Source organism: Ornithorhynchus anatinus, chromosome 11, assembly GCF_004115215.2.
Source record: "Ornithorhynchus anatinus isolate Pmale09 chromosome 11, mOrnAna1.pri.v4, whole genome shotgun sequence".
NCBI lineage: Eukaryota > Metazoa > Chordata > Mammalia > Monotremata > Ornithorhynchidae > Ornithorhynchus > Ornithorhynchus anatinus.
The window spans coordinates 45,148,764-45,172,755 of NC_041738.1; the positions used below are offsets into that span (position 1 = coordinate 45,148,764).

At 55.1% G+C, this 23,992-nt stretch overlaps 1 protein-coding gene across 1 annotated transcript; it reads right to left on the reverse strand.

The window, feature by feature from the left end:
* Window positions 1-7,304: 7,304 nt before the first annotated feature.
* Window positions 7,305-11,142, reverse strand: FOXF1 (forkhead box F1). Its single transcript, XM_029075728.1, has 2 exons — window positions 10,230-11,142; window positions 7,305-7,898 (listed from the first exon to the last, which is right to left on the reverse strand). Exons 1-2 carry the CDS (start codon window positions 11,125-11,127, stop codon window positions 7,738-7,740), a joined length of 1,059 nt encoding a protein of 352 aa, XP_028931561.1. The 5' UTR covers window positions 11,128-11,142; the 3' UTR covers window positions 7,305-7,737.
* Window positions 11,143-23,992: the final 12,850 nt, after the last annotated feature.

Consider the following 23,992-nt stretch of genomic DNA (forward strand, 5'->3'; position numbering starts at 1 on the left):
GACTGTGAGCCTCACGTGGGACAACCTGATGACTCTGTATCTGCCCCAGCGCTTAGAACAGTGCTCTCTGCACATAGTAAGCGCTTAACAAATACCAACATCATTTCTTTATCGTCGTTGTCGACCCTACCAGTACTTATCTCAAGTGGACGGCAGGTGGCGCTCTCTCCATTGGCAGTATATCTTTCCGCAGTACCAAAGCCTCTTAACCCTTGCAGGTCCGGGTCGGCTCTCACTTGGTGGATCCCCCTGCGGACCTGTTTTTGCGCTCTCCTGCTTTTCTCTGAAGCTCTGTGCCACAGTGTCTCCGAGCCAGCCCATAAGGCCCGGCAGATATACCCCCTTCCCTGATGCAATTCCCCTAATCAGTTTTTTCGAAATAGAAATAAGACAAACCGTAGTTCTCTCCAAGCCACCGTCTCGGGTAAAGGATGAAGAACAAATTAGAGCCACAGGGCAGCCCCAGGAGACTGTCCTCACTAGCCACAGTTTGAGAACTCGTGGCCAGCATTTCATCTGCACTCACTTCTCTCCTTGCTGGGAGGGTTTTCCGAAGTGCAAAGGAGTTGTTTCTCCCCTAGAATTGCAGTGGTGGCCTAACCCTTAGGTGAGGGGCCCTATCAGTCAACCAGTCACTCAGTCCATCGTATTTATTGATTACTACATGCAGAGCACTGTACTAAGCGCTTGGGAGAGTACAACAGAATCAGCTGACACATTACCCGCCTATTATGAGCTTACGTTCTAGAGGACTTGACCCCCATATGGCCCAGAGGATTGGAGGCAGATGAATCCAGAGCCAGACATTCTCACCCGGTGGCCATGTCCCCGACATTATTTATTTTGTGTTAGATGCGGCCAGACTGGTCCGACTCAGGGGAATTGATTTGTTTTCTTTGCTGCCCTTCCCCAGACCTGTCCTGCACTTCTGGGTTAGAGCCAGCGGGGCAACCAAGGGGAGGGAGACAATGAGGTGGGGGACGGGGGTGAGGAGGGGGCACTCTCCCATAAGGCTGCCCTCCACTCACACGCCTGAGAGAACTGACAATAGGCAAGTCTTTGATCTCCGGTCTCGACAGCCAAGATAGCACTTTAGCTGTTTCTGTGGTCAGGTTGGCCTTGAATTGGTGTCCTAGCCTCTTGGGATGGAATCTCCTGGGGAATCAGGATCGCATCTTTTATATGTCTGAATGGCGTCTGGTCCCCGAGGGCTTTTAATCAATGGGGCAGAATAATGCAGAATTCTGAGCCCACACTCGATTAAATTCCTCCCTGGATCTCATTTTCCTCTGGCTAGAGAACAGTCTAAACAGAGCTCTTGGATCTTGCTCACTTCACTCTTCTGACTTACTATGCCTAGACCTGTGACTGCCCAGATCACACAGCAGGGACTGAAAGCAGGACCTCAGTTATTACCCCGACCGAGGCTTGGAGTAAGGCAAGAGACAATCACAGAGCGCAAAGGCAATGCCCACATAATTAGAGGTGAAGAGAAAGGCCCAAGGGGCTGTGGGTCTCTGCTTCTTTTTGCCTCTTTGTCTGGCTGGGGCTCCCTCTTCTGTGGTTCAGGGCCTAATCCAACAATAAACTAGATCTTTGGCTGGAGGAAAATGCAGCATCTGGGGTGTGCTCCAGATTTCTCTTATCAGATCAAACCGAATCAATCAATCGATATTTACTGAGGACTTACTGTATGCTGAGCGCTCTACTAAATGCTCCGGAGAGTACAATATAACAGAGTTGGTAGACACATTCCCTTGCCCACATGAGCGTACAGCCTAGAGGGAATCCTAGGCAAACTGTCCAGTAAGTGGGATCCTATCCAGTGGGTGAAGGCCAGTAGAGAGAGGGAGACAGAGACAGAGACAGAGACAGAGTCTCATCCTAGGCAAGGGCAATAGGGCACCGAACTAAACTGAGCAGGAGTTTTCCTGGAATGTGAGCAATTCCCATCTGTCAGCCTAGCGGAGAGTGGGGTAGAGTCCATCCCTGCATTTCTGCTATCTGATCTTCTCCCCATCTTAGAACTGACCTGCTGGGCCTTCTCACCTTTTACAATGAAGTGACAGGCCAGGAAGCCAAAGGAGATCAGAAATTATTTTTAGAGAGATTCTGACTAACTTGCATCTACCCCAGTGCTTAGAGCAGTGGTTGACACACAGTAAACACTTAACAAATACCATAATTATTATAATCTTGTCTTTAAAGATTGTCCCCACCTAGTTGCATGTCTTAAAGCTAATGGGAACCCCTCCCCTTCCCCCCCTCCCACCCCCGCATCTCCCGCACACACTGGAAATACACCTACTATATCTATTAGGCTCTGACTATAAAGAAGGGATTAGAGTCAGAACCCTGGCCTGGCCTTCCGTGGCTCAATCCCCTGATCCAGGTTACAGCCCTCTCATTTCCCGGGACAAGCTTCCGGTAGAGAAATCACAGAAGGGCTAGGAGGAATCTGCAAAGGTCATCTGGTCCATTCCCTGTCTCCAGGCAGGACAGCACCTAATCCACTCCTTCATGCTGAAGAGTAAAGAGGTCTTCCTCTCCCATCTCTCTCTGGCACCTGTTTGTTCCAGAAGAAAAATAAACAAACAAACAAACAAGTATCTTGACCTTAGCTCCCAGGCTCTGCCCAGCCTCAGCCCACTGGCCAGGCCGGATAAAGAGTCCGATGGTTGACCTCGAAGGCCATAGTCCCCTCCTCACCACTGCCACCATCTCCACACCTGGCCTTGGCTTTCTCTGGTCCAAAGCAGGGAATGGAGAAGCAGCGTGGCTTAGTGGATAGAGCACGGACCTGGGAGTCCAAATGACCTGGGTTCTAATCCCGGCTCCTCCGCGTGTCTGCTGGTGACCTCGGGCAAGTCACTTTAGTTCTCCGGGCCTCGGTTACCTCATCTGTAAAAGGGGGATAAAGAATGTGAGCCCAAGTGGGACAAGGGACTGTGTCCAACCTGACTGACTTGTATCTACCCACCACCTAGAACAATGACGGGCACGTAGTAAGCACTTAACAAGTACCATTATTACTATTATTGTTATTATTATTATTGCATCATGGGGATCTTTGAACTCAGGACCCGCGTTTCTCGTGCCTGCTCTTCTCCTTGGGGCTGGCGGGAGGCTGGGAAGCAGGCTGCCTGCCCCGAACCTTGCTTCCCCAATCTCCCCGCATTGCCCCATCGCCCTCGGCCCCGAGGGGTGAGGCCTCTAACACCGCAGGAGAGGAGCTGGGAAGGGGCCGGGGGGCGGCGCCGCCAGGGAACCGGTCCGACAGCGAGGCTCCTTCCGCGGATGCCACCGCGGACACCGCTCTGGACCCGCGTAGACTCCGCGGCGCTTGTCCGCCGGAGAGCGGCGTCCTGGGACGGGAAAAGAGAGGCCAGGCCTCCTGAACGGGAAATCCCCCAGATCCTCGCAGAGAGGGAATTCCAGGATATGAACTGTAGGAGAGCGATAGCTGCCTAAAATCTGGTGCCTACCAGGACAACCATTCCAACCATTTGATTATTTACAAGCCCCACCGAGGTTACAGACGGGTTGTGTACGTGGTTGTTTGTATGGAGTGGCTTTACTTGCCATTAAGCGTAATTTTGACGTATATGTGGCTATGTAATCCCCAGATTGACTACTTAGCAGGATAGGCGCTGGAAATGCTATCTCCTCCTCTGGGGTACGTGCGTTTGAGTCCTGACCGGTGGGATGTATATTCGAGAGGTGTGTGTGTTTGTGTGTGTGTACGACTGTGCAGCGAGCGCTCTGACTGTAGGAACCTTGACCACGAACGGGGACGAAGGCAGAGATTGCGTTCCCAGCAGAAGCTCCTGGGTGCGGAAGGCAGGAAAGGCAGATGGCTCTTCTGAGTCTCGGGGGCCCCGCGTGAAGGACCAGGCCCAGATTGGAAGACGAGCCCAAAGACAACTTCCCCGGGCCACCGGGATCTTCCTCGCTAGCAGCAGCAGCAGCAACTCCTCTAGCTCGGGCCCGGGTTCGGGTCCCGAAGCCAGACGTCTTTCCCTCCACCCTCTCACCCCAAACCCAGCCAAGGCCCCAAGGGGCAGCTCCGCCCGCGCTCTCTCTGTGTCGCCGTGGGGAGGCCCCAGAGCTCTGCCGATCCGCCCGGGACCCGCGTCCACTCGGGTCTCCCCCCGGGAACCTGGCCCCGGGGACTCTCGAGAAACTACGGAATTTATCTGTCTTTCCGTAACCCACCAAAGTCGGGGGCACGTAAAGGCAAAAGAGGGCAGAGAGGGAGAGAAATGCGCGCAGAGGTGTGTGTTTGTATGTATGTGCGTGGGTCTGTGAAGAAGAGGAAAGCTGCAGAGTTGAGACGGGCACCAGACTAGTCCCCAACTTTTATTTTGGAGTTTTTCCTTTGGTGTATCTGTGTGTTGGTTGGGGGTGGGGGGTGAATTTGGAGATGCGGAGGAGGTAAAGGGAGTCTTTACAATTAAGAGAGTCTTTAAAATTTCCAAGGAGAAGGCTATTTTCTTCCCTTCGGACTTCATCGGCCCACCCCAAACAGCGTGCCTGTGGCTAGGGAAAGCGGCACATTATGACAATTAGCGAGGGCTTGTGGGGAGCGAAGAGCGCAGAGAGGGCAGCGGAGAGAGGGGCGCAGGCACCGGAGAAGGGAGAGAGGGGAGAGGAGAGCGGCGAGAGGGTAGCGGGGTGCAGGGAGCGGGGAGAGGAAAGCGGAGAGCTGGGAGTGGAGAGAGAAGAGAGGGGGAGAGGAGAGAGCTGAACGGGGCGCAGGGAGTGGAGAGAGGGGAGGAGAGAGGGGAGTGGGGTGCAGGGAGTGGAGAAAGGGGAGCAGAGAGCAGGAAGAGGAGAGAGGGGAGCGGGGAGCAGGGAGTGGAGAGAGGGGAGCAGAGAGTAGGAAGAGGAAAGAGGGGAGTGGGGCCCAGGGAGTGGAGAGAGGGGAGCAGAGAGCAGAAAGAGGAGAGAGGGGAGTGGGGCGCAGGGAGTGGAGAGAGGGCAGCGGAGAGCAGGGAGAGGAGAGCTAAGAGAGTTTAGCGGAGAGCAGAGAGAGGAAAGCGGAGAGAGGGCAGCAGGGTGCAGGGAGAGGAGAGAGGGAAGTGGGGTTGGGAGAGAGGCGCAGACAGACAGCCGGGAACCGGGAGCCGGCAACCAGGCCAGAGGAGCGGGGAGAAGGGAGCAGGAAGAGGGGAGCGGGGAGAGGGGCCTGGGCAGAGGGGCGGGGAAAGGGCCGCTCGCATTGCGCTGCTCCTTTATCTCTGTTTTATAGACAACTGTTTGTTTGGGGCATTAATTGCCCAGGCGGGTTTATTGATAATTTTGATGTAACAGAGCCCCGGAGAAATTACCCCCACATCCAAAATGTCAAGTTTGAGAAGAACCAGGTTCAGGAGCTCACGACCCCGAGACAGCGAGAAACTGCGGTGGGTCTCAACGCGGGAATCCAACAACATGGACTTTATTTTGTTTGTTTAACGGGGGAGGCCAGAGAGGCTGGGAAAGGGGAAAGGGGGCGGGTGGGGGGTGGGGGGGGAAGCGACTATTGGAAGACAAGGTGTTTTGGTTTTTTGTTTTGTTTTTCCAGAAGGGAAAATATTGCGATTCAGGGGAAAGGAGCTTTTCCTGCCCTCTTAGCTCCGGCTCCTGCTGACTTCTCGTCGCCTAATTTTGGGGGTCTTGGGGGGCGGAGGGCACTAAAAGAGAAGTAAAGAGGCCAGATTTGCCTCTAAGGGAAAATCAGCTTTCCTCAAATAAAGAAACGCAAGCGCTGAAACCTAGTTTAAAACTCGAATGTCTTGTGAGTTTAAAAGGGGGGAGGGAGATGAAGTGGGGGGAGGGAAGAAAAGAGGGAAATTCCGCCCCGACTAAATTTCAGCTTTTCCCAAACTGCTTGCAGTTGTTCCCTCGGTACGTGAGAGAGAGACTATTTCTTTTAGGGCAGGGATAGAGCACTGGTAAGTAGCGGCCGCCAAGAATAATAGTCGCCCTTTTCATGATTTCACTGAGATGTGATATGACGAGGAAGTCGGAAGATCTTCGCAAAACAGAATCGCCCAGATCGAAAGCCTGGAGGTTCTTGGGGGAGGGAGAGAGGGGATGGGGTCCTGCCCTATCCTGCTCTGCCCTGCCTAACTGTGGGGAGGTGAGATAGTCTAAAATGCCACTCCCGGTGCAACACTCATGCTATTTTATTTACCGTTTATACAAGTGTGAAGACCATGTACAAATGTCATACATGTTTTATTTTTGTTCTTTTTTAAGAAAAAAACGTACACAAAGGGGCAAAACGTCATTAATTACCATTTTATACAGTGCAGAAGGAAACTTAAAATAGGTGTCACAAAGGCTGCCCCTAAGCAGCCAAAATACAAAAAAGGAAAAAAATAGTCCTTCATTATATATATATTTATATAAAACATATGGAGATTTGTTTTTACACAAATTGATCTTCGTTTCAAATTTACAATGGCTATCTAAAAAAAATTCTACACGGCAAATATTGCCAACAAAGTACACCATTCAATACTGATAAACGGAGCCTACGTGGTGTTTCGATTATTAGCAAAAAAAAGTAGAATAAATAACAGGATGAGCCTTGCTATTTTATTTTCTTTTTAAAAAGTGCCTTAATCTCTCTGTATCACGGCGATCCTGAATTCACTTTGGAATGAATCACTTCTTAGTCCTTGCATAGCGCTGATTTTCAGCCTCCAGAGCCCAACAGTCAGTCTTGGACCAGAAAGTTTACAGTAGAGTTCGGGAAATAGTTGTTTCGTGAACGGTTAAAAAAAAAATAAGAACACACGCACAAAAACCCACACACAAAAATGGAAAAGTTGAAGAGGCTGGAGAAGAGCCGAAAAAGGGAAGGACAGAGGCACATCGGTACAGACTCACGTCTTTGGCTTGTTGGGTTTTTTTTTTGGTTTTTTTTGGGGGGGGGGTTGGTTTTTGGTTTTTTTACAGACTAGCAGTGGCATCGGAAATAGAGCGGGCCCGAAGGATCCATTCGCAGTCCATCTAAAGGTAACCTGGGCGGGCTTGGGGGTGGGGAGGGGGGAGATACCGCCGACGCGGTGCTCTGAGTCTTGCGCTTTCCAAAATATTCTTTCCAAGACAAAACGAAAGATAAATATTCAACCCCCAAATAAAGTCCTTGATAATGATTGAATCTCACTTGTTTGTTCTCTTTTCTTCCTTCCTCCCTCCCTCCCTTCCTCCCTTCTTTCTTTCCCTTCCCTCTTTCTCTCTCTTTCCTTCCTTCTCTCTTTCTTTCCTTCCTTCTCTCTTTCCTTCCTTCCTTCTTTCTATCTTTCCTTGCTTCTTTCTTTCCTTGTTTCTTTCTTTCCCTCTTCCTCCAAAGGTGGTCAGAGAAAAGGGTTTAAAAAAAATCAGCAGAATTCGGGGTTGGGGGTGTCCCCGAACACAGCACCTTCCCGTCTGGGCCCAGCGGGGCGGGCTCGGTTCAACAACCGTTTCTTGGATTTTTGCAGTTGGTTTAGATATCCCAATCGATACCGAAATGAAGACTGGGGGAGAGGGGAGCCCTAATATCAGTGTTCGCCACAGCCCTGGATCATTATTGGTCGAGCTCGTGTTCGCCTTGCCCAAAGGGTCCGATTATTTCCCTATGCGGATGGCTTATACCTCAAGAATAAATCGTTTCTCGTCTAGTGTTCGGTCGGAGGCCCCCCCCGGCTTCACCGCAGGGCCGTTTTGTGTCGCGATTGGGTCCCCGCAGGGCTCCCTCCGTCATCACATCACACAAGGCTTGATGTCCTGGTAGGTCACTTGTTGGTGATAGTAAGATCCGCTGCTCGCCGAATGCATCGAGGAGGAAGCCATGGCGTTGAAAGAGAAGACGAACTCCTTTCGGTCGCACATGCTAGGGGACTGGGAGTGATACCGGGGGATACCTAGAATGGCGAGGAAATAGAAAGAGATGTAAATTCGGCTAGAAGGACGGGGCTCAGGGGAAGGACACCCCCCACACTAGTCTCCTAACCCCCAACTCCTTCCCTTCCCAGGACTTCCCAAGACGGGGGGAGCACGCAGGCGGGTGGGAGGGCACAGGGCAGGATCATTTCGGGGGCAGGAGGGAAAGGGGGAACTGGCAACCCCCACCCCCCACCCCACACACACACCAGCCCCTCTGTCTCTCCATCCCTCTGCCCCTCCACCCTTCCTGACCCTCCGCCCCTCCGCCCGCATCCTCCGCCCCTGGTTGGGGTTTTGCGCTGAAAGCAGGTGGTCTGAGGGGAGGAAGGAGGGGGGTGGGGGTGTTCCACCCTGTCTCTCGCCCCTTATCCGCCAGGGGACTGGACTTTAAAAGAAATAATAAGATGCCTGAGAAGTTTGAATTATCCCTTTGTAAATCTGTCTCCGAAATATTGGAGGGAAACGTCATTCGGCCCCCGGCTCCCAGCGCTGGGAGTCCCCCTCCTGCCGCATCCCGGGGGGCTGGACGCTGGGATAGTGGGGCCCCGGATTGGGGGTCAAGGAGGACAGAGCAGCTTCCCTCTGCCCCCCTTACCTGCCCCGGGAGTCCCTCTCCCTGATGTGGGAACCTCCCCAGTGAATCCCAGGCCCCGGGCCGTGGGGCGAGGAAGATGGAAGAGGGCATTTTCGAAGGACGAAGGGAGCAGTCGACAGGCGGTGGGGCGGGGTGGGTTAGGCCGGTGGGCTGGGTGGGGTGAGGCCGCCATTTTTGGGGCTTTTCTAGTAGAACGATGAGAGACGACAGCAAAAAGTGCAGGCCGGAGAGTGTCGGCCGGACGGGGCGGGGAAGGCCGGACGGGAGAGGCGGGGGCCGGGGACTCTTCGCTTTCCTCATCGGGTTCTGGGCCGAGGCCGGGGGCCGGGGCAGCGCTGGCCAAGCCGAGACCACCTCGGCCTCCCTCTCCTGAGGCCCGTTCCTGGAGGGCAAGGCTAAGCCTCGGCCTAACTCCGGAGTCAGGGCGGCCGGCCTCCGACAAACTGGCCCGCACTGTCAGCGGCAGGCCACCCTTGGCTTGGCTTTCCGAAAGGGCCCGGGGATGTGGGCTTGATTTATTCCCCCTCATTCTGGGGCCCGGAGTGTCCTTTTTGAGGACAGGCCGCGGCAGGCTGGAGAGCTGAGCGGGCCAGTCCCAGCCCCGGGTCCGGGCCCGGGCCCGGGCCCAGGGCAGCAGCATCACCGGCCCGTCGCTCCCCTGCCCCGGGCTGGCTTCGGCCGCCTGGCACCGCACCGGTCACCCTGGGGAGCGCCCCCTGACCCTGGAATGCGGTCGAACCCGCCCCTTCCAAGCCCGTCTCCACGGCTCCCGGGGGCCCGACTCCGTTGGAGATCCCTGGTCTCCCAACCGGCCGGGCCCCAGCCCCGAGGTAGCCGCCTCGGTCCCCCTCCTGACGGCGCAGGTCGGCCGGGCCTTTCGGTCGGCCGGCCCGCAGGGCAGCGGGTCTTCCGCCGGCCGAGCTGAGGTCGGGGAAACGGGCCACGAACAGCGGGAGGTGGGAGGCCCTGAGCCCCGCCTCCCCTTCTGCTGCTGGCCCCGCCGGCTCGGGTCTCTTCCCCCCTGCAGCCAGGAGGCCCTGGAAGGCCAGCCTCGGCCCTCTGCAGAGGGTCGGGCGGGCACCGGGGGCTGCCTGGTCCCTCAAACCCCGGGCAGAGTGGAGCCCCGAGCGGGAAGACCTCAGAGCCTGGACGGGGGTGGAGGGCTCGGAACCGGATCACGGGCCCAGAGGCTGCCGCTACTAGACTTTAGGTCGATGGGAAGAGGGAGCGGGGAGGGTGGGCAAGCGAAGGAGGCGTGGAGTTTGAACGCGAGGGGTGCGTTTGTTGAGGGGGGGGAGATGGTGCGCCGATGTGCGTACACACAGCAAATACAACCCCCCCACACACACCCGCGCATATCTGGACTTCTGTGCAGATGGGTTGCGTGCATTTAGGCCCACGCACACGACACGGGCGCACGCACACGCACGCACACACACAAACACACACACACACACACACACGTAGATGTCATCTGCCTGTCCCGGCAGGTTGGGGACTTAGGGACCAATAGGACCCCCCCCCCCCGGCCCCCGCCCCGCTCCCAAGACCCTCGGTGAGAGCTGCCTCCTCCGCAGGCCAGTCCTTCCCTGCTTCCTCGTCTCCCTCCCCACGACCCCCGCCCCTCCCGGGTCCGTCTTACTCCCCCGTCCATCCCCCCGCCCCCCACCCCTCCTCGGGCCGCGACCCCCACCCCCCCCCCACCCCGGCTCACCCTGCAGCTCGGCGGCGGTGTTGTGGCTGTTCTGGTGCAGGTAGGGCTGGTCCAGGGAGTGCGTGGAGAGGCTGGACGAGAGGGGGTTGGCGGCGGGGTTGCAGGGGGACAGGGGCTGCTGCTTGATGTAGGAGGCGCCGCTGTTGAGGGCGGCCGAGGCGGAGGGCGGCCAGGCGGAGGCGGAACCCGAGTAGACGGAGTGAGGCTCCATGACCCCGCCGCCGGCCAGCAGCGGGGAGGCGGGCACCGAGCTCTCGTGGTGCGGGTAGTCGGCGCCGGCCGAGCCCGCGCAGCTGCCCATGTACGAGTGACCCCCGTTGGCGGGCAGGTGAGGCACGGAGTGTCCGGCCAAGCCCATGCCGTCCACGTTGCCCGGCAAGTGGCCGTTCATCATGCCGATGCCCCCTTCCAGGGCCAGGCTGTTGGGCGGGCAGGAGATGCCCCCGGCCGAGCCCTGGAAGCCGTAGGTGTCCGGGAGGTGGTTGAAGCCCAGCCCGTTCATCATGCTGTACATGGGCTTGAGCGCCTGGCATTTCCTCCTGAAGCCGCGGGGCCGGCGGCGGAACGAGCCCTCCTCGAACATGAACTCGCTGGCCGGGTCGATGGTCCAGTAGTGGCCCTTGCCCGGGCGGCCGAGGCCCTTGGGCAGCTTGATGAAGCACTCGTTGAGCGAGAGGTTGTGGCGCACCGAGTTCTTCCAGCCCTGGTAGGAGCCGCGGAAGAAGGGGAAGCGGCTCTGCAGGAACTGGTAGATCTCGCTGAGGGTCAGCCGCTTGGTGGGCGAGCTCTGGATGGCCATGACGATCAGGGCGATGTAGGAGTAGGGCGGCTTCTCCGGCCGGCGGATCCCGGCGTTGGTCTTCTTGGCCTTGGAGGTGGTGGACGAGGCGGGGTCCATGGCCGAGCCGCCGCCGCCGCCGCCGCCGCCTCCTCCTCCTCCTCCTCCTCCTCCTCCGCCTCCGCCTCCTCCTCCTCCTCCTCCTCCTCCTCCTCCTGCTCCTGCTCCTCCGCCGCCTCCGCTGTGGCCGCCGTGATGCTGCTGCTGCTGCTGCTGCTGCTGCTGCTGCTTCTCCGGGACCGAGGACATCGGGTGGCCGGTCCCGCCGCCGCCGCTGCCGCCGCTGCTCTGCGCGGACGAGGAGGAGGAGGGAGGAGGAGGTGGAGGAGGAGGAGGAGGAGGAGGAGGAGGAGGAGGAGGGGGCTGCGAGGAGGGAGCCCGCTGCACCTCTGCCGTCATCTGCAGCAACTTTTCCAAAGCGGTCGGCGGCGCCCCCTCCCTCCCAACCCCCCGCCCCCTCTCCTCCCCCGAGGAGCGCTCTCCCTCTGCTGGGGGCGGTCGCCGCGCCCTCCCTCCCTCTCCCTCTCTCTCTCTCTCTCTCTCTCTCTCTCTCCACCCCCTTCTCTGCCCTTCCCCCCCACCCCCGCCCCCAAACCCGCGATCCCAGCAGGGAAGGGTGGGGGGTGGGATGGGAATGGGGGGCAGACGGCGGAGCCCGGGGAGGGGGAGGGGGCAGGCAGGCGCTTTCCAGCCCGGGAGGCCCGGAGGAGCCCGCTGGATTTCGGGGGAGGGGGCCGGCCGGGGGTGGGGTCTCCGGTGTCCGCGGAGGAGCGGGGCCGGCTGGAGCCTCCCTCCTTCCTTCCCTCCTTCCCTCCTTCCCTCCTTCCCTCCTTCCCTCCTTCCCTCCCTCCCTCCTTCAGCGCCGCCGCTGCCCGCAGGAGCAGGAGCCGCCGCCGGTCATGGCAGTGAGTCCGCCGGGCGGACTCTGCCCCGCCGGGGGAGATCGCCTTTAACTTTATCTCTCGTCCACGGCGTCCGGAGCCTCTTGACATAAGACGTAAGAAGCCCGAGGAGTTCCCCCGCCCCGACCTGCCTCCACCCCCACCCCCGGCCCCTAGCCCAGCGCCGGTGGGCACTTAAAGGGACCTTCACACTGTCCTTCCCCGCCCCCCCCCATTCCCCCCCCGCCCCCGGAGGCCGTGGCTCCTCGCCAGAACCCGCCTCCCCCTTCCCAGATTTCCAGGCTATGGGCAATGAGCGTGGGCTTCCCTTCGCCCCCCGGTCCGTGCCCGGCCCCCGTTCCCCCTTTTCCCTTCTCCCCCCGGCCCGTGCCCAGCCCCCGTTCCCCCCTTTCTCTTCTCCCCCCGGCCCGTGCCCAGCCCCCATTCCCCCTTATCCCCTCACCCCCCGTCCCGTGCCCAGCTCCTTTCCCCCCCTTTCCCCTCGCCTCCCGTCCCTGGCCCAGGTCTCGTTCCCCCTTTTCCCCTCGTCCCCCGTCCCGTGCCCAGCTCGCGTTCCCCCTTGCCCTTCGTCGCCCAGTCCGTGTCCAGAGCCCCTTCCCCCCTTTGCCCTTCCCCCCGATCCGTGCCCAACGCCCGTTCCCACCCCTTCCCCTCATCCCCGGCCCGTGCCCTGCCCCCGTTTCCCCATTTCCCCTCGCCCCCCGGCCCGTGCCCAGCCCCCGTTCCCCCCTTTCCCCTCGCCCCCCGGCCCGTGCCCAGCTCCCGTCCCCCCCTTTCCCCTCGCCCCCCGGCCCGTGCCCAGCTCCCGGTCCGCCTTTCCCCTCGCCCCCCAGCCGTGCCCAGCTCCCGATCCGCCTTTCCCCTCGCCCCCCAGCCCGTGCCAAGCTCCCGTTCCCTTTTTCCCCTCGCCTCCCGGTCCGTGCCCAGCGCCCGTTCCCACCGCTTCCCCTCGCCCCCCGGTCCGTGCCCAGAGCCTGATTCCCACCCCTTTCTCTGGCTCCCCGGCCCGTGCCCAGCTCCCACCCTCCCTTCCCCTCGGCCCCCCGACCCTCCCGGCTCCCGGGCCCCCCTCCTTTCCCGGTCATTCCGGCTGGGCGGGAAACGCGGAGCCAGCGAGGCCCTCCCTCTCCGAGCCTCTCCCTGCCCATCTCCCAGGACGGACCTGGACATCTCCGTCCCAAACTTCCCAGTCCCTCAGGACCGAGGACCCCCACCCCCCCATCCCCCCATCCCCGGGGCTCCACCTCAGCAGGAGGGTCCCCAAGGGCGGTTTCCCCTTTTACTGCGAATCGCTAGCTCTTGTAGGATTTTCCAAGATCCAAACCCACATCCCAAACCCAAATAAACAACGCTCCCGATCAGACCGGCCGAGGAAAACGAAAGCTCGGAGTGGCTTTGTCCGTGGCGGGGCCGCCCGCTAAGGAGACGGACCCGGCCCGACCTACGGGTACACAGGGATGGAAAAAGCAAAACGCTTAGAACGGTGCTTGGCACAGACTAAGCGCTTAACAAATACCATCGTTCATTATTATTATTATTGTTATTCTTAAAACGCGACCCCCCACCCAAACCTCTAAAGTGAAAGGAGCCGGCCGGCGTGCATGCGGGCGGGCGAGCGGGAGCGAAGCTCACCCACTTAAACATCAAGTTTCTGATTTCTGCGTAAGATAGACCGAAACATGGGCAGGATGTTTATACAGCTAAATGTAAACATATTCTCTGAGATTCTTTAATAAAAAAAATCAGCGAAAACGGGTAGTTCTCATAATGCGCCTTTCTGCTCTATATAAAATAGTCCTTGTAGCCTATCTTGCCGGTTGTTTAGATTTTTGTTACATAAATAAGTGCTGAACGATCGGAGCTGTGTGCCCAGACTTGGACTCAGGGAGACCCACTGCGTGCCCCACACACTCACCCCCCGCACACTCCCACTCTCACACACACACTCACACACAAGTTCACGCGCGCGCGCGCGCGCACTCGCACAGTCACTAAAGGGGAAAGAGGAGGTGGGGTACAGGGAGGGGGGGAGGGGGAGGGAGGGAAGGAAGGGGGGGGGGAGGGGGAGGGAAAGGCAGCTCTCTCACCCAGCCCCAAAGTCTGACCATGCTTTTCAGCAGGGAGATGTCATTCACCAATCAAGGTAAGTCACTTTCAACTTTTGTCACCCTCTCGTCGGGCGCTCGTGGTGATTTTTGCACGGTCGACTTATTAGGGGCGCGGGGTGGGGGCGGCGGGGGAGGGCGCCGGAGTGTGAAGAGAGAAAGTTTTGTTTTCACGGGTCGTCGCTAGAAAGAGAGCAGATGTGTCGAGGTAATTTCTCTCCCTCCAGGAGCCGGGGGTGACCACTCAGCCCGCGCTCCCGCCCTACGCCTGCTCCAGGGGGGCTTTGCTTCCCCGAAACCCCGGCGAGCCCCGCTAGGCGCGACCCTCCGCCTTTTTCAAAAGAAGCAGCGATAGATCCCTATCGGGTTTCTCCGAGCCCCCCCTTCCTTTCTTCTCCCCCCCCCCCACCTCCGCCCCCTCCTCTCTCAGGGCACCGCGTTGGCGAAGAGACGCTAATTCGACTTGGGGACGCCTGGCGCGCTTGTGATGTTCGAGTGGGGTTCCCGGTGTCACCCCCTTCCCCGCCCCTTCCTCCCCCCGGGACAGCGCCGGCTGCCCTCGTCTCAGACGCTCCCTCCTTGGGATCTATTCCCCCCCCCCAATACGCCGCCAAACCCCATCTCCTCCTTCATGATGCTTTTTTGGGGGGGAGGGGGAGACAAAAGGCGACAGCAGGGCAAGAGGTCGAAACGCCCGGCAGGGGAATTAGGTGGGGAACGGGGTCTCTGCTGACTATTCGCGGTAGCGAAACTGGTCTCCGGGAAGGGGAAAGACAAACAGGAGAAGCCCGAGGCTCGGCTTCCCAACGGGAGAGTTTGGGCTGGGAACCGAGGAGGTGCGGCTCAGGCTGGAGGGGGAGCGGCCGGGAACAGACCTGTCGCCGCCTGCCCACCCCTCTGGAGCGTGCCCTCCCCCTCCACGACCCCCACCCCCGCCATCTCGGCACAGAGAGTCAAAAAAGGGGTCGGATCCCCGGTGGTCTCGAGTTCAACACAGCACCGAGTAGGAGTGGGGGAGATTCACGGTTGTGAAATGAGAGCAGAGAGACTTGTCTTCTGAGAGATGCGTTTCCAGAATCGTTATTCCTCACCTCTCCCATCCTTCCCTTCCCCAGCCATCTTCAGAGTCCGTTATTCTATCTCTAACCAAGAAAATAAACACATAGACTAGGACTTGTAAATCTAGATTTCTACCACGCATCCAACCGCAGGCCTCTGGTTTGCAGCGCCAAGGGAACTCCGCTCTCAACCGAGTGGGACGGGGGGGGGGGGGGGGGGGGGAAGGTGGTGGTGGTGAGGGGGAGGGCTCTTCTTCTCCTTCCTCCTCCTCCCCTGACCTCCTCCTCCCCTCCCAAACCACCCCTTCCTGACCTTTCCTTTCCCCGTTTCCTTGTTTCCCCTAGGGACCCGATCTGAAAGCCACCCTCGAGATCTATCTCTTTGCTGCCCTCTCTCTCTCTCCCTCCCTCCCTCTCCCCCCTCTCTTGTGGGCAGGAATTCCTCGGAGACTTTAGCTTTTTACCTTCTCAGCTCATAGTCCTCTGACGGAAAATTATATTTGGCTTTCAAAGCCCAGTCCTCACCAAAACAAGAGATGTAAATCCCAGGCCCATTGTCGGCCCGGAGACTACTGTTTACCGAGAATTCTAGGGATTCCGGTCGGTCGGGTGTCTCGTCCCGGCAAGCTAATCGGCTAATCGAAGGATTTTTATTTATTTATTTAGGTACTTATTTAGGGAGAGAGGTGTATCCGAGATCCTGGAAGGGTCCGGGACTGATTCGGGGGTCCTCAGTTACCCAGGGCAGATCCTTGTCCTAGTCCTTGCAGCGTTCGTGCAGCCCCATTTTTCTTGGCCGCGTACATCTCCTTTGCTTCTCCCCCCATCCACCCCTCCCCTCTTTCCCCAGTGAATATTTTCCGGTTGGGAAGAGTGGGGAGAGGAGAAGAAGGAACACTTGGGAAGGCCGTTTTGCCGGGTACTGTTTTTCGGAAGTAAAATCACTCTACGCTGCGGTCCCGGGCTTAACAGGCCTGGAGCAGGACAGGAAAAGGATGAAAATGGAAATGTCGCATCTTCTCAGGCCACGCGGATCCGTGAGGCGAATTTCGCCCTGGTCATGGGCAGGGTCCTGAGGCTCCTGTGCAAGGCGCCTTCGTGAGCCACGGCCCTGCGGCCCAAACCAGCGGCTGGACCGAAGCAGCATGGCGTATTAGATAGAGCACAGGCCTGGGAGTCAGGAGGTCATGGGTTCTAATCCCGACTCTGCCACTTGCCTGCTGTGTGACTTGGACAAGTCACTTCACTTCTCTGGGCCTCAGTTCCCTCATCTGTAAAATGGGGAATGAAACTGTGACCCCCATGTGGGATAGGGACTGTGTCCAACTTGATTACCTTGTATCTACCCCACTGCCTAGAGCAGTGCTTGGCACATAGTAAGCGTTTAACAAATACCATAGTGATTATTATTATTATCAAGTGCCTTTGGAGAGCGAGACTCCCTCTCTCTTTCTCTCTTAAACCAACAACCCACCAAGCAAAACAAATACGAACATCCTCTCGCCCGCCTCGCCCCCCCCCCCCAAGAAAATCCAGACAGTTAAAACACACTAAGCCCGAAGGGTAGGTCCTTCTCTTTAGGAATAAGGAATTCCCAGGGGTAGGTTTTTATTTTTAGCCTAAAGAGAACTTCAAAATCCCGTTCCTCTTGGGTTCCTAAGCGAGTTGTTGCCGAAGCAACCCCCTGCCCCTTTCATGGGGGGGGGGGAGGGAAAGTTGGGTGTTTTGTGTAAAAATAGACAAATCTGAAACGTCTTCCTCTTCCTCGGCCGAAGGTATTTTTACTGGCTAATTGCTTAAGTGAACTCGACTCTGCAGCAACCGAGCCTGTAATCGGAGCCTGGAAATGGATATAGGTGGTATTGTTGCGCGCAGTCTGTGCAGCGGGCGCTCTTCTGGAGTGGGGCCCGTGTGTTTATCGGAGAGAGAGCAGACCACCCACCGAGAGGGCCCCGGCAGGCGTGCGCCCCTCTCTTCTCCCCCTGCTTTTCATTAACACCAATGACTTCACTCAGAGTGCCTCTTCCCTCTTCCCCCTCCCCCGTGCTTTCAAGACGTCTCTCCCTCCCCACCTCCAGCCTGAGCCCGCCTCCCTTCCCTCCGCCCCCCCCAAACCACCACCCAAGTCCCAGCTTTAGCCCCTTGCAAATTGATCCCTAAACGTTTACATAAGGAAGGAGGAGAAGAGGCGGGAGTGACAGGGCTAATTCAAGACGGAGAAAAGGGGAGATTGGCATTTGGTGAACTTGCAAACGGCCCGACTTCAAGGCGTTGACAGCGAGTCGAGATACACGCACGTACACACACACACACACACACACACACACACCATCATGTATGTGTATCTATACGTGAATGTGTGTGTCATATATCCCCCCAATTCCCTATCTGCGTGTCTGTTTATAAGGGAACTGGGGGACATTTTATCGGAGCCCCACCGCCACCGCACCTTAAGGAAATACGAGCATGCAATTCAGGAGGAGAAAGATGGGGATCTCCAGTTTAGTAGGGTTCAGATTCGTCCTTCGTTACCTCACTCGTTAACTGCAGTTTCTTGGGCTGATTTGGGTTTTCACGTTCATTCTCCATTTGAAACCAAACCAAACCAAAGAAAACCAAACAAGAAGCCCTAATCAATCGTTCTGGGATGGGGTTGTTTACACTATTTCCTCGGCCGTCCGAATAAAGATCGGTGCTATCCTGCCTGCGGAGGGATGGAGGATCCCTCCCGACGGGGCGAAAGGAACTCAATTCCAAGTGATCAGAGGGTACTCACTCCAGGCTCCAGACCAGTTTCCAGGCTCCCGACGATTCCCTCCGTCCCTAAGCCCTTTGTCTCTCAGACAGCGCTCCCCAAGGCCTGCATCAGGCAAGAGTCAGTTCAGTTATGGGGAAACGCTTTGCACATTCTGGGGGCGAGATGCGGGGCAAGGCCACTTCTCTATTTGGGGAAATCACCCTTTTGGGGATCCAGGCAGGGCATCATCTCCCGGGGGTGCACTCCTCCCCCCCCCCCCCAGGGCCAAAGGAGCAGCTGCTACTAGGGAGTACTGAACCACAGCGGGCTAAAATCCTCGCTGCTTAGTTTAAACGCCCTTTCAAATAAATGTATTAAATGGACAGACAAGCAGGTGGCGGAGGCAGAAGCAGCAGCGATGGGGAAAAATCCAGGGTCGTGCCTAGACTGGCCAAGATAGCGGCAGCCAGAGTGTGTGGGGGTCATTGCTCTTCGAGGCCACTGGATGCGTGGAAGAACCAGTCAATGCCTCCCTGTCAGCCGTACATTAAGAAGAGGTTCATTATTTGGTCAGAGAAAAAAAATATATTATACTTTAGCTGTTCGAGTCCTGAGGTTGCCCCTTCCACTTGGCCCTTTTAGAGAAAGCACACATTTTCCATGACGTTCTTCAATGAAATATTTGACAACATTACGGCCCAGGAATTTACAGCTCTCTTCACTGCGAGATTTTTGGGAGTTTTCTGGCATTAGCAAAACGTACTACTCCATGAAACAGAAACCATTTCCAGTGATATTAACCTTCAAACGTTTCTATTTAGATCTCATATACAATCGCCAGAGTTTCATTTCTTCCCACAGATGAGCTCTTTAAAATATCTGAATGTATTTATATCCCTATGAATTACGTTGCTTTCGGATAGATAACTAGAACACTTTAAGAATTGTGAAGCTGCCCCGGGCTGAGATCTGGATCTAGGAAAGGCACGAGTGAAATGAGGGAAGAGGAAGAGGGAAAAAGAGAGAGATTAGGGAAAGGAAAGAGGGAGGAGGAAAAGAAGGAGACACATGAAGGGGTAATGAGAGTGATGGTGGTAAAGGAGAAAGGGGGAAGAGAAGAAGAGAGGGAAGGATAAAGAAGGGGGAGTGCGAGAGGTAGGGAGAGTAAATTGCTCCAGATTAGATTGAAAAGTAAAATGAGTAACAGAGATCCATTTATTTGTATGAGCCCAAAATTTTAGCATTTCCCAGATTTGTTCCACAAATAAGTACAGGAATTTCCAAAAATATAGAACACTAGTGCCTAGATGAATATATATGTATAATTGTATGTCCGATTAATTTACCTTGAGACGTTTATGGGATTATTTTATAAAGATTCAAGTTAGTCTATTCAGAGAAGCAGAGCAATTAAATTGAACGACATGGTTTCAGGTAGAGAAAGAGCGATCCGTCCTCTGCTAAAATTTGCAAGCGAACAGAACGGCTTCCTAAGGGAGCTTTTCTTACTAGCTAATTCAAATCCACACCATCCTACTAGCCACATAACATAATTAAAAATGTGACAACAGTCCTTTCTTTCCAGGATTTTCCCCGTTATGTTTCAGTTGTTCTGAAGAGTAAATCCCTTTTACAATAACAATCTAGATTTGGCTTTAGCTCCGAATATCATTTTCTAGGGGTGAGGATTGTATATTTTTGTGATGGAGGCAATATAGTATGCGTATGCGCATATACGCCTGCAACTCTTATGTATCTTTTCTATTTCAAGGCGCTTTCATGAACTCTTTCCAACTCGGACTGATTTAGCTCGAAAGAAACATATTTCAAAGCCAGTTGAGCTCCAGTGGGTAACCGCCAGAGTCATCAATGCTGACCCGAGCTGGGAAGAAAATCAATGCGTGTTTTTAGGAAGGACGGTGCATAAATACATACACATACACACAGTCGTGTGCGAGTGCAGTCCACTCAGAACCGGGTCTCTCTGAGGCGAGTTAGGGGAGGGAGCGTGGAGAGAAAGAAGAGAGAGGAAGAGATTGATCCATATAAAACTATTACAGCTCAGTATTACTAGAAATTTATGGGAAAGAGGTTCATTTCTAGATCAGGACAGGCAGAGAGGAAAGAATGTCCTTTTCCAGCCTCATAGAATTTTCTCTTAAAGCACTAAAAACGCTCAGTAGAAACGTTTTAGATCACGGAAAGCCTGCGGATGAGCCAAGGGCTCTAACTTCATCGGCTCCCGGGGAATGAAAAGGATCATGATGGATTTAAACCGGTTTGCTTTGGAGGTGAAGCAGCCAGGCTCTCTACCTCCTGATTGTTAGAGCAGAAAGAAAAGTCCAAGAGCCGAGAACCGATATGTGCTCCCGGCTCCGTCCCTGACGCCCTTCCCCACAAAAGGTGGAACGCCTGAGAACGGGCTTCGGGCACGGTGTCTGGGCTGGACCAGGGAACGAGTCAAAGACTCGGAGCAGGTAGCCACTTCGGCGAATGAATACACCAGATAAAAAACCTCCAGAGCCGTCGTGGATCGAAATACTAGAGGAACATGGTCACTCTGTTTAGGAAAGGGAATGGAGTTTGCAGTTCTTGCAACCAAAGTACCTTTTCCTCCCTCCCTCTCTCTCTCTCTCTCTGTGTATGTGTCTCCTTCCTTCCCCTCCCAATTCCGTGATGCTATTTTGGGAGACGACCCCCACCCAGCCAAATCTGCCACCCTAGAGTTAACTAAAAGATGGGGAGATAGTCTCGCATTTCCGAAGGACGCATTCCCTGCCTTCCTTTCCTTCCTGAAGAGGAGATCGGGAAACTGGTTTCCTGAGACACAATCATCTCGGGCTGTGGAAGGCAGAACCAACCCGTGCTCTGCAGCAATCCGAAGGGACCAGAGTCGGGCAGGGCAGGGAGGGCCGAGGAGGGTGGGGGAAATGCGTCCCTAGTGTAATTCATTCCTCTTGTCGCTAGAGGGGCTGGAGAGCTCTAAATGCTCCCAAGGGCCAATGCACTTCAATCCAGGTAATAATAATAATAATAATAATGATGATGTGGGTATTTGTTAAGTGCTTCCTATGTGCAGAGCGCTAGGGTCGATACAGGGTAATCAGGTGGTCCCACATGAAGCTCACAGTCTTCATACCCATTTTTCAGATGAGGGAACTGAAACACAGAGAAGTGAAGTGACTTGCCCACAGTCACACAGCTGACAAGCCGCAGAGTCGGAATTCGAACCCATGGCCTCTGACTCCCAAACCCGGGCTCTTTCCACCGAGCCACGCTGCTTCTCTGTATAGCAGGTACAGAGGTACAGCCAGGTACAGCAGGCGGTCGTCTCAACGGAACGGCTTGTTGAGATCATCACGTTGGTGGCAGAAATCGGGTCCCTGGGGTGACAAAAAAGGAGGGCTCGGGGTGGGGAGGGGCGCAAAAATGTTAGGTCGCTAGGAAAATCGAAACAATCTGGGTCAGGTCTACGATAGTGAAGTGAAGGGGTAGAATCGAGACCATTATCTGACGGATTCAAGCCAGAATACGTATTTAAAATGGTCCAAGAGTGAAGCTCACAGTCCTTCTAGAGTGTCAGCTCGTTGTTTGCAGGGAACGTGTCTACCGACTCTGTTATATTGTACTACTCCCAAGCGCTTAATACAGTGTTCTGCACACAGTAAACGCTCAGTAAATAAGATTGATTGATTGGAGAAAAACTTAAAAAAAGAAACTTGAATGATCAGGTCAAATTTCTCCCGCTTAGCAAGTGTAGACCCGGCTTCGCTCCCAAACGCTTTTGACAGCGCCCATATCCATAGCGCGCTTCATAAATCAGTCCCCGCTGGAAAATGAAAACAAGCACCGTAGTGATATTCAGGACCAGAAAAATTTCATCCACATTTCCTCCGCAGCACATGAGGTCCATATTGGCCATTTGGCAGTAGAAATAAATGCACTGCTGAGAAACTCAATCCTTCCTGAAATAATTCCCCTCGCCCCCTTGAATAGACTTTAAAGGGCCGCGACTCCCTTGCTTCTCCAGAAGGTCCCGGCGAAAGGAGTTTATGTGAAAGAGGACCCTCGCTCTGATTCTTCTGGGTGGGTCCTTGAGACTTGCTAGGGATATCTCCCAGGGAAGACACTTTCGAGAAGTCGCCCAGATGTTGCTGGCTGCGGGGGGTTTCGCCGTTGGGGGTCTTGGGGGAAATCTGTCACCTGTTTCCAGAAAGGTGGGCTGCACGGCCACCTACCTCTTTGTAGAATCTCTGCCCCGGCACCAGCCCCAGGGCTTTTCGAGAGGCGAAGCAGTTGGAAAACAGTATCTAGTCGGGGTCGTCCCTCCCCATCCTGCTCCCCAAAGCGTTCATTAACCAAAAATATTTCCAGTTGTGACCAAGATAGCAGCATGGTTTCGAATGCTTCCCAAACAAGAAGTCGGTCATTAGCTCGGGGGCATTGAGATGTCAGACCTTGATGGCTTTTTGATTAAATAGAAGCATTAAAGGCAATGCCACCCCCGCTCTCCCGCCTCCCGCCTCCCTTGGGGAACCATCCAACACAGTAATAAGCAACGTGGTTGTTGGTAGGGAAGCCGGGAGAAGGAGGGTAGCGGGTCGGATAGACTAAATTACTTCTCATTACGGGACTGGGTCTGGGTAGTGGCCCGCCCGGAGAACTGGCCAACAATTTGCGGGTGGTGCTTGGCTATGTCAAGATTTTGCAATCTAAATCGCAGCAGATGTGGATACTCACCAGTTTTCTCACATTTCCTACAGTTAGAGAAGGGATGGAACGTAAAGTAGTAAGCAATCTTGCGCACATGATGCTAAAATCCATTACTCATCCAGTAAAAATCCACGGCCTCTCCCCTCCCCCTATCACTCACCTCCCCTCCTCACACTCATACACCCTATAATATGTAAATCTGTTTATCTGTTTACACGTGTTTCTGCTCTAGTGCTCCCGGGGCAGGTTGCTGTCAACCAAATGGTGTCAATCAGAATGAAATTACAGCCCGGGCTCTCTCCTCCTGCGAACTCATAGCAATTTATCATCCAGACACAACAATCCGTGAGGCTCCGGAGTAAAAATATCAATCCATATTCTTTCTCCTCTCTCTTCTGTCTCTTCTTTCTTCTCCCTTTTCCTTTATCTCTATCTTTTTTACTCTCTCTCTCTCCACACACGCACACACACACACACACACACACACACACACCCCTATGCAGACATGCTCACTGCCACACATCATCTGCAACTCCACATCCCCGGAACGGCCCAAAAGACGTAGAATGTGAAAATGATCGAACCTCACAAGAAGCAAACGCTGAACCTACGATTGGCCATGTTTAATGCTGATGACTCTGCGGGCATTGGCAGAGTCTGGTCGCAAAGACCTTGATGGAGTTCACTGTTGCTTAGCTACCCCTTCTCCTTATTCTCCTTTTCCGACCCCACAAAGAGGAGTTTTCAAATCATTTGTTTGAGATCTCCAATTTGGAACTACATGAACTTCAGCATTATAGAGAAAGAATGAAAAGAAAAAACCACAAATAAGGAGAAACAGGAGAAACTCTAGAAAAAATAAACCAGTGCTTTTGGGTAGTTCTCTGAAGCCATGACGCAGTTAGCCCACGGCCACCGGCAAAGGCAGCTGGACTTGTTGAGAAAGAACATCCTTTGAGAGCCCCGCCCGGACAAAGAGTGACTCCCCATGAATCGGGTGAGGTGCCTGGTACCCCTTTCCAAATCCGACACAGGCAAAGTTTCAGCTGCAGGTTTGGAGTCGAAAATCGACTCGGAATGAAACCATCAAGTGCCTGTTTGTCCTTTACTCATTAAAAGCAGACCCGACTTCTTTGGGGAAAGAAACCTCAACCCTCTGGTCATTTCGGTCTGCACTCTAATTTATGACAAGTGCTGTTCATTTGGGGAGCTGTTTTCTGGCTCCATTAAGTTGCGAGTGAAATCCTTTTTTACAATACGGGAGCGACCAGTTCATTTCTCTTAATGAAACCAGTTACTATTCAAGATTCACGTTTAGAAAATGCAAACTGCCTCAATGGCAAACGTCAAATGAGCATTATGACCCACGGGTTGGAACAAATAAATGGACCGCAAAAGAGTCTTATATGT

Bases quoted from the DNA above. Each gene is read 5' to 3' on its own strand.
- FOXF1 (XM_029075728.1), bottom strand. From the start codon at position 11,127: ATGGACCCCGCCTCGTCCACCACCTCCAAGGCCAAGAAGACCAACGCC. The intron at 7,899-10,229 runs GTGAGCCGGGGT...TCGCCATTCTAG, and splicing joins CACCGCCGCCGAGCTGCAGG to GTATCCCCCGGTATCACTCC.